General features: G+C 36.8%; 2 protein-coding genes and 1 non-coding gene across 4 annotated transcripts; 1 reads left to right on the forward strand and 2 right to left on the reverse strand.

The window, feature by feature from the left end:
• Positions 1 to 585: 585 nt before the first annotated feature.
• Positions 586 to 6,244, forward strand: LOC115996596 (pentatricopeptide repeat-containing protein At4g20770). 2 transcript variants are annotated; one of them, XR_004093652.1, is made up of 3 exons: positions 586 to 1,348; positions 2,311 to 5,046; positions 5,293 to 6,244. XR_004093652.1 is itself a non-coding variant. In XM_031235898.1 (2 exons), the coding sequence occupies exon 2, from the start codon at positions 2,348 to 2,350 to the stop codon at positions 4,697 to 4,699; it is 2,352 nt and encodes a 783-aa protein (XP_031091758.1). In that variant the 5' UTR covers positions 586 to 1,348; positions 2,311 to 2,347; the 3' UTR covers positions 4,700 to 6,241. The 2 variants fall into 2 exon arrangements, 1 of the variants encoding a protein (XP_031091758.1); XM_031235898.1 differs by having other exon boundaries at positions 2,311 to 6,241.
• Positions 5,306 to 5,928, reverse strand: LOC115996121 (large ribosomal RNA subunit accumulation protein YCED homolog 1, chloroplastic-like). The gene is made up of 2 exons (XM_031235263.1): positions 5,786 to 5,928; positions 5,306 to 5,660 (listed from the first exon to the last, which is right to left on the reverse strand). The coding sequence occupies exons 1-2, from the start codon at positions 5,926 to 5,928 to the stop codon at positions 5,306 to 5,308; spliced, it is 498 nt and encodes a 165-aa protein (XP_031091123.1).
• A 2,971-nt stretch (positions 6,245 to 9,215) lies between the features above and the next one.
• TRNAV-AAC lies at positions 9,216 to 9,289 on the reverse strand. The gene has a single exon. It is a non-coding gene; the product is annotated as a tRNA-Val (tRNA).
• Positions 9,290 to 9,974: the final 685 nt, after the last annotated feature.

Raw genomic sequence — 9,974 nt, forward strand, 5'->3', positions numbered from 1 at the left:
ATTTTAGGTCATGGTTCAAATGGTGGCGATGAAAAGATAAGACTTTTAGCTTCCAAGGCCTCATTGTTCGTGGACATCTATGTAATTGCTCCCATTGAAAACAAGCTCGTGAATTCACACTTGGTGATAGCAACCATGATCTAGATTTTCTTTCAAGAAAACATATACAAGTCTGGCTAATCTCGATGGTCCACTTCTAAAACATAACATATAGTCCACATAATGAAAAGCTATTCATTCATGCTTAATAGGACATAATATGTATATGAAATCATATTAAATGCACAGTAATAGCAATTTAATATATGGGCATCAATAATAAAATTCAAATAATAAAATTTGAATAACAATATAATCTTTCAATGTTGAAGCCCAAAACAAAATAATAATAATATGGAAATGAACCTGAAATCAATTAAAGAGAAGCCCAAGACATTAAAAGCCACCTTTAGCCCTTTGTAAAGTAAGTCCAAATCGCATAAAATACCAATACGGCCCGTTAAATTGTAGAATAAACCCATAAAGCCCTGAAATAAAATACTCCGTAATAACCAGAAGATCAGTTTTTATTTTTAAGCCATTGAAGCCTGACCAAAAAAGTTAGGGCTTGTTGCGACGAAGGAGCCAGATCGCGATCAGCGCCATTGCCGCGGTCGCCATTACTGCCTACAAAAACTGCTCCGCCGTACCATCGCTGCTCGTTGAAGCAGAACCCGACGGCACGCAGCAAAACGGAGAGAAAAAAAAGATGGTGGGGTTCCCGGACAGAATCCGCCACAAGTAGGCCGCAGCCAGCTGCCGCCGGCGTCGCCATCCGCCGCGCCACTGTCACCGTTGTCGATCTTCGAGTCGCGACGCGACCACACGCAGCAGATCGTACCATCGCCGGCCGCCAGGACGCCAACCGCCGCCGATCATCAATCGCTGGACGGGGGGAGGGCTGTTGCCATCGCCGATCGCTTCCGCCGCCAATAACACAGGTCGGTAAAAAAAAATCGGAGAAGAAATCTTTACAGTCGGCAAAAAAAGGTGCTATAAAATCTTCTCTCGTCGCCCGTCGATCGCCGGCGTCTTTCGAAGCAGGCAGGAGTACATCACCGCCGCTGCAGTCGCTCCGATCATCCCTTCGACGCGAACCTCCGGTTGAGCGACGACGAACTCGGGGCGTAGATCGGGAAAAAGCAGAAGAAGAAAAAAAAATGACCGTGAGAAAAGGTTGGAGGTCGCCGGCCGGAGATTGAAGGAAGCTCCGCCGTCTGGACGGAAAAACGCCACCGCCATCGCCATCGGCGAGCAGCGCCGCCGACGATCCACCAAAGCACAGATCCTTGTCGCCGTGGCCAAGCAGGTAAGGAGCAATTTTTTTTTTTTAAAAAAACTCATATATTGTAGGTATATCAAAACAAAAAAAATGTATGAATACTACGAATATATGTTCACAGATTGCACAATGATTTTGTTTGTAAATAAATCATTTGCACACAGTATGTAGAAATCATATTCACAGTATATAAGAGAATCGGAAAAAAAATGGATTCATACAGAGTACTACGCAATTATATACAAAAGTGCATATATATATAAGTTTATTGCATAGATATGAAACATATATATGTAATGACGATCAAATTGCATATATATGTATTGTTCTTGAACAAATAGAATTGGCATAGAAACCATTTAAAAATTACCGTTCACCGGAGTTCACCGGAGAGCGTGCTGATAACGTGTTTTCAGATTTTGTTGTGCCCGTCGGCATTTAGCTCCTAATCGATGAATATTGCAGGTAAAGAAAACATTATAGGTAAAGAGAAAAGAGTTAGAGAGAGAGCAAGCATAGGGAGATAGTGTTTCATTCCAGTCAAAAGTGTATGTTACAAGGGACATATATATAATATAAACAATAACGGACTTAAGGTTCGTACTTAAGTAACTAAGCTTGTGTAGTTAAGTTAACGTTGTTATTATTAGCAATTTAGCATGTTATTAGAATATTAATTAAGTTGTGTAAATGTGTTTACTGTTTACTGTTTAGTACTTTTTGTGTATTACTTTGTTTTTTTTGTAAGTAATTAGCTTCCAAGCTTGTAGCCTTGTATTACTTTGTTAAGTCATTAAGTTTGTGTAGTTTAGTTAAGTACTTAAGTTAATGTGTTCAGTGAATCAGTGTACTGTATGTGTTTAATAAGTGTTTAATTCTAATCACTATTTCACATAATGTTTAGGAGTCTATTTGACCATTTTCATTGGATTAATCTGAGTAAAACAGTACAGTACAACCTTTGACCAAACAAACTTAATGGTGTGCAGAGATGGCTATGCATTTCAAAATCTGAACTTCTGAATAATGCAAGCCAAGGCGAACGCATCGTATATAGCGGACCTTTTGCAGACCTGCATAGATAATAAAGCCCACTTCGCAGGAAAACTTCTCCATGGCCATATCGTCCAACTTGGCCTCTCTTCCGATACTTTTCTCGGCAACCGCCTTACTGAGTTTTACTCGAAATGTGGTCTCACTCGGACTGCACGCCACGTGTTCGATCAAATGCCTCATCCTAACATATACTCTTGGCATGCGATGCTGACTGCCCACTGTAAAGCTGGCCAGTTAGAGCATGCTACCGAACTGTTTGTTAAAATGCCTGAGAGGAATAGTGTCTCGTGGAACACTATGATTAGCGCTTTAGCTCGAAATGGGTATGAAAGCAAAGCCTTGGAGGTTTACCGTATGATGACTTCAGGTGGTTTTGAGCCAACTCATATCACCTTGGCGAGCGTTTTGAGTGCTTGTGGTGGGTTGAGGGGTAAGGAGTTTGGGAGAGTGAGTCATGGTTTGGCTGTAAAATGTGGTCTTGACAGAAATGTCTATGTTGGAAATGCATTGTTAAGTATGTATGTAAAATGTGGATGTGGTGGGGATGCAATCAAGGTGTTTGGAGATTTGCCAGAGCGTAATGAGGTTTCCTTCACAGCAATGATGTCGGGGTTGGTTGAGATTGATCAAGTCGAAGAGGCTTTTAATATGTTTAGGTTGATGCTACGGAATGGGTTTAGGATTGATTCTGTTTCATTGTCCAGTGTTCTCAGAGTTTGTGCTAAAGGTGATGGCGGGGACTTTGTTATTGATGACATTAATGCTTGGTATACGTGTAATGTGCCTGGGAAACAAGTCCACAGTCTTGTTTTTAAACTTGGATTTGAAAGTGATCTTCGCTTGTGTAACTCGTTACTTGACATGTATGTGAAAAACAAGGATATGGACAGTGCTGAAGTACTTTTTGGGGACTTGCCTGAAGTTAGTAATGTTTCTTGGAATATTATGATAGGTGGATTTGGCCAGAACTATGAAAAGAAAAGAGCAATGGAATATATGGAAAAGATGCAGAGTTGTGGTTATGAACCTGATGAGGTTACTTATATTAATATGCTGGCAGCTTGTGTCAAAGCTGGGGATGTTGAAGCTGGGTGTTGGCTATTTGAGAGAATGGCATGCCCAAGCTTGAGCTCATGGAATGCTATGCTTTCAGGCTACTCACAGAATGGGGATCACTGTGAAGCCATAAACCTTTTCAGGAAAATGCAGTTTCAAAATGAGCGACCTGATCGAACCACTTTGGCTATCATACTCACATCCTGTGCAGAAATAGCACTTTTGGAATATGGGAAGCAGCTTCATGCTGCCTCATTTAAAAATGATGTTTCAGGTGACATATATGTAGCTAGCAGTCTTATTGGCATGTACTCAAAATGTGGTTGGGTAAAAGTGGCAAAATGTATATTTAAGAGATTGCCTCAGTTGGATATAGTATGTTGGAATTCTATGATCTCGGGTTTGAACCTTAGTTCATTGGACAAAGAAGCATTTTCCTTCTTTAAGGAAATGCTACAGATTGGAATGCCACCTAGTGAATTCTCTTATGCAACTGTATTGAGTAGTTGTGCAAGATTATCTTCTCTTGCATTGGGGACTCAGGTTCATGGCATGATAGCTAGAGGTGGATATGCGAATGATGTTGTTGTGGGAAGTGCTCTGATCAATATGTATTCTAAATGTGGTGATATAGATGGGGCCCGTCTTTGCTTTGACATGATGCCCTGTAAAAACAGTATTACCTGGAATGAGATGATACATGGGTATGCACAGAATGGGTGTGGAGATAAAGCTATTTTCTTATATGAGCAGATGATTGAAACTGGAAATAAGCCTGATGGTGTAACATTTATTGCTGTATTAACTGCTTGTACCCATTCAGGATTGGTAGATCGGGGGATAAGAATTTTCCACTCAATGCAGCTAGAATATGGAGTGGAGCCACTGGTTGATCATTACACTTGTATTATCGATTGTTTGGGTCGTGCAGGTCGGTTTGATGAAGTGGAAGAACTTCTAAATAAGATGCCATACAAAGATGACCCAATTGTATGGGAGGTATTGCTTAGTACATGTAGGGTTCATATGAATGTAAGTTTAGCAAGAAGAGCTGCAGTAGAGCTTTTCCGGTTGGATCCAGAGAATTCTGTCCCTTACGTGCTTCTAGCAAATATGTATTCATCTCTGGGAAGATGGGATGAATCAAAGGGCATTAGAGAAATGATGGTTGAAGGGAAGGTAGTCAAGGATTTCGGTTTTAGCTGGGTTGAAAATCAGAATGGAATTGAAGAAAATGGGGGGACTTATACTGTGGCTTCCCTTTAATGAAACAGGATAATGGTAAAACTAGTTGTATTCAAAGATAATTGATGTGGCATTTTCTAGTGTTTCATCCACAATTGGGTTGGTTTGCTTTGGTCTCATCTTTTTGAGTGGAAGCCAAGAGAATTAGAATTAGGTTGGAGTGAAGTATGCCTGAATGTCTTAACATCAAATGTAGCCATCCTCTTCCAATTGGTGATGATAAGAAACATTGGCCAACCAAGGAAAGAGGCGTTCCGGTTCAGGCTTGGATGTCTTAACATCAGAAGTAGCTATCGTCTTGCAAATTTAATGTATCCCCCACCAGCATGGAGAATCAATTTTATCTAGTCCAACAAAGCAGCAGAAAGGTATCAACTTATTTGTATTTGCATTAGATAAAGCCGAATGTTACTGTTCACACTGAAAATAGGACAAGAAGAAGACCATAAGTGCAACTGTGCAAGTGCTACCCCCTTACTCAATAGATTACATTCATGATCGAAATGGGTGCTTGTTAAACAGCAGTGTTGTGTTACACAAAGAATGAATGTATTACTCTTCTAATATAGAAACATACATGAATTCCACTATGATCATTGCATTTTCTTTCTCAGACCACCAAGAGGACTAAAACCTTTTGCCTCCACGTTTTGTTCGAGACACTTGCAGCTGTGAATATTGAGATTTGTACCACATCTCAAACATAAACCCTTGCTGGGGATCACAGATGGCATCAAGAGTGATTTCTATGTGCACCAAGTCTCTTATATTCTTTGAGATGTCAATGGTTCTGTTTTCCAAAGGAAAATAAAGTTGATCTTCAATATCAATCAAAGAATCGTCGTCATCCTCCTCTAATGCTTCAAAATTCTTGGATCCAAACATTGTACCCATGTCCAGGGTGTTTGGTTCCTTAATGGGTTCTTCACTCAGCAAGAGTGAGAAGTTAGAAAAAATAGTTTCAGCAGCTGGTTCACCACACCTTCAAACAGATATCATATGCAGTTAACAATAGGGGATTAGTTCAGATTATCCATGAACAGAAGAACAAAAAACCATAATTCAATCTTTAAATAAAAAGAAGGAAAAGCAAATTACAGTAGCTACCTATTGCAATCAAGAGTAATGACTGTTCGGATAACCCCATCGAGCCTGACCACCTTGTGCTTCTTAGTGGTTACATCGAGTGAAACCAGCACCGGCGTCCCTTCCGGGTAATCCTTGACGTCTTTGGTAACCCTGATTCTCATCACCGAAGCGCGAGACTTAGACACCTTAGTGGAAAGCTTCCCAAGGCCCAGCCTTTCTAGGGTGGTTGCAGGTTTTATTGTTATTCCTATTGGTCTATGGCAATTGAAGGCCTGTTGAAATGAATTTGATTCATTTGCTATGACTAAAGTTTGGAATTGGACTTAAATTGGCCATTTTTTTGCCGTAGTTTGCAGTGTTTTGGTGGTTTTTGTGATCACAGTGTTGATTAGCTGTGTGTATGTCATGTTAAAATGAATGGTTTATCTATAAACATTGTTTTGTTAATATATGCTGAAGTTATTGTTTGTGATCCTATTCTTGGTTTTCTGTTGGGTTTAGGTCAACTTTAGTATTGTTAATCTTTCTTTTGTAGCTAAGTTTTACTGTGCTGGGCCTATAATTAAAGGGACAGTGATTATTGCAATTGTTCATGGAACTATGACTAAGCCCTTGTTGCAGAATAATCTATACTGCATACTTGGCCTGGGCAAAGAAAGTTTTATTGTTTTATACAACGCCTTGTGAATGAGATTTTGTTTGGGGTTCTACTATGCATGCGCTCACTTTTACTCTATGATGTGGCAAACAAGGATATGCTATTTCACTGTGTGGGTCTCCAGTAAAGTGTTCTAACATGAGATTAGTATTTTCCTTTTGTTTAAGAGTGAAGTTATGCATTGATGTTATTCTTGGTTTTAACCTTGCTTATATATGTGCTCTATCCACCTTGGGTCCATTGCAAGCCGCCAAGCCCTACATTTTCATCTTCCTGTTGTTTCAGCCCTACTAACTGGGCTTCTAATGCATTTTCATTCTGTGCTTATCATTTCTAAGTTGCATCACTGCTTAAGTGGGTTTTTTCTCCCGCATACAATGGTTTAAATCTGAAGATTTTTAAAGATTTTTGTCAGCAGCCCTTAATCTGTTATAGTAAGTTTACTTGTCTTTCATGAAATTCTGTTGTTATGCATGAGCTTTTATCTTTATTCCCAGTTTTATTGGCTTACAAGTTCTTTTCGAACATTGAGTTTCTTTGTCGAATTGTTATGTCATGATCTTCAGCTTTAGCTAGTTGGTTTTGCAGTAAAATAGATGTGAAACTGAATTTTTAAAACCTTAGATGATGAGTGTAGTTTTATGGATCATATTGGTGTTGATAGGATTTGCCCTATGAATAAACATCTTTTAGTAACAATTTTCATTCATATCTTATATATATAATCTATTTGAGTTTAAGGCAACAACATTTTGCTTAGTAGACTGATTTGATTAGTATAAAGATGAAGTTTTTGTTTAAAGCTCCAAATTGTAGCTTAAAAAAGCGGCGAACAGGAAATGTGTTGAGGCGTATGTCTGTTAGGTTGAAGTAGATGCGTAATGGCGACTTTTTGATTGATTTTATGAATGGCTAAAGTGGACTTATTTGATTGATTTGTGAAGTTGAAGAACGTAATTTTACATTTTGAAGTTGAAGGGCAGGGCTTAATTGGGTGTGTTTGACCCTTTTTCTAATTTCTTTTATTGATATAATTTTATTTGTAAATAAAAAAGAAACTATTTAAAGAGAGAATTTGAGATTGTTTGATATATTGAGATTATGACTTGAATCTATTTGTCAGTCTATGTTGTCATATGTATCTACATTCTACACACATGATATGACCATTTGGTCGTGGTTAAATTCCGAGTTTAACTGATCTAATGCAAGAATAAGAGTCTTTACTGAATCGATTACAAATATGTCCAAATACTTTTTCATTTAATTTCAAATAAATTTTAAGAGTTTGTTATTTTCAACTAAATACACCGTATCAAAATTATATATATATATATATATATTCAGTTTTTTTTTTTTTGTGAGTACTATTGACTCTGTTACATATATATATATATATATATATATATATATATATATAACAAGTTTATATACAAATTATTCATGTATACTTTGGAGATCGATCACTTGTCGATGGAATGGGAATCGGGGCTAGGGGGCTGATCGGCACATTGCCTTCCTCTTCTGCTTACTTTTTTATTACGGATTTTGCTCCATACTGCATTGTCAAATATTCCCTAACCCCTATTGTACTCTAGAAAAAATCCGTATTCACTTTTCTAATTGTATATACTCCCTACTGGCTAAGCTCATCCCTAATTATCTAAATGAAGAACCTCTCTCCAGTCAAGCCCACCCTTATTTAACTAAATGGGTTCCCCTATGGGTCAACGGCAAATTATGCTATGGACCTGGGTCCATTTTACAAGGTGAACCTGGGTCTATGTTTATATATTTAGAACTTTATATTCATAATTTTTGAACTCTATATGCACAATTTTGTTATATAGATTTAAAAATTTGTGTTATACTGTTGAACATAGAGTTATGAAATTGTGAACATAGAGTTATAAAATTGTGAATATAGAGTTATGAAATTTTGAACATAAAATTATGAAACTGTGAACATGAAATTATGAAACTGTGAACATGGAGCTATGAAATTATGAACATGGATCCAGATCCACCTTATAAAGTAGACCTGAGTTCATGGCATAACAACTCATGATCAACCTAACCCTTGCTTGCCTAAATAGATTCACATGTCACATCTGCTCAAACTCACCCTTTAACTTCAATTAACTTTTGACCTATGCCTATTCGGACCCATTGATAATATATCACATAGTATTGAAACGAAAGAACCTCTAACTTCAATTATCTTTTTAGCTATGTCCATTGGGACCCATCAATAATATATCACATAGTATTAAAACGAAAGAATGAAGACTCAAATATAATTATATACCTGATTTGTAGAATTATATCACATAGTATTCAAATGAGAGAATGAAGACTCAAATATAATTATATACCTGCTATATTTTTTATTTTAATTATATAGACGCTTGATTTGTTTTACTTATAGAATTATTGAAGCATTTTCTCGCACATAAATGCTTAGTAGGAGCATAATCATCTATTGGGACAAACTAACTTTACATAGTTTTTTTTGGACAAGCAAAAGCAAGATAAAACGCAACTTTACATAGTTGAAAGATATATTTATGTAAAATCTTTAGGAATGCATCGCTATAAAATTGTGTTTTGAATTTAGTTAAAAAGATGAAATAAATTAAGCATTACTTCTTTTTATTTATTTTGATAAAAATAAAACTTATATACGATTGGAGTTTCATATTGACCATTAAGGAATACGGACTACGTATACAAGTTACATAGAGGAGATCTCTTTTTCTGTTATGCAAAATATGCTGTGAAACAAAAATTTGGCTTCGCCCGGACTCGAACCGGAGACCTTCAGTGTGTTAGACTGACGTGATAACCAACTACACCACGAAACCAATCTTGAACACAAGCCTCAGAGATTATATTTATTTATACACATGGTATCCGTATAAAGATATGGTCATATCTCAAATTAGATTTAATTTTAAAACTTTAAAATGACAATAAAAAAAAATACTGACTCTGTTACAATGTAGTATCTGTTCATAGCTACTTTCTCAACCTAATAAAGTACAAAGAGTAAACAATTGCCTACACTAAGGCTCGAACCCACTCATCCATGTGGGAGTGTTAACCGGCACACCGAATGCCACTACACCACAAGGTCTTTGGCAAAAAAAATAATAAAATTTAATTTTAATTCGATGACTATTGTGATATACTGATGTTATTAGTTATTACATTTAATTTATTTTTACAACTTGGAATTTTTACATTTATTATTGTGATGTTAGTGGTCTCCTAGTGCCCTTATCACATTTACAATTTTACTAAAATTTTTACATTTAATCATCTATTGCATTTTTCTATTATTATTATTATTACTAGTATTTTTGCCCGTGCGTTGCACGGAATGGATTTGCTATAATATTTTAAGAATATTTGGATCGATATGCAATTATATAAATTATAATATCAAATATTATATAGCGCAATTGATGAAATTTGTTGGACCGATTATGTTTTCTGATGTTTTCCTTACATGAATTAAAGCAAATAATTGTCCAATTACCCGTGCGG

Source organism: Ipomoea triloba, chromosome 11, assembly GCF_003576645.1.
Source record: "Ipomoea triloba cultivar NCNSP0323 chromosome 11, ASM357664v1".
Classification (NCBI taxonomy): Eukaryota; Viridiplantae; Streptophyta; class Magnoliopsida; order Solanales; family Convolvulaceae; genus Ipomoea; species Ipomoea triloba.

Bases quoted from the DNA above. Each gene is read 5' to 3' on its own strand.
- LOC115996121 (XM_031235263.1), bottom strand. From the start codon at position 5,928: ATGAGAATCAGGGTTACCAAAGACGTCAAGGATTACCCGGAAGGGACG. The intron at 5,661-5,785 runs GTAGCTACTGTA...ATCTGTTTGAAG, and splicing joins ATTACTCTTGATTGCAATAG to GTGTGGTGAACCAGCTGCTG.
- LOC115996596 (XM_031235898.1), top strand. From the start codon at position 2,348: ATGCAAGCCAAGGCGAACGCATCGTATATAGCGGACCTTTTGCAGACC.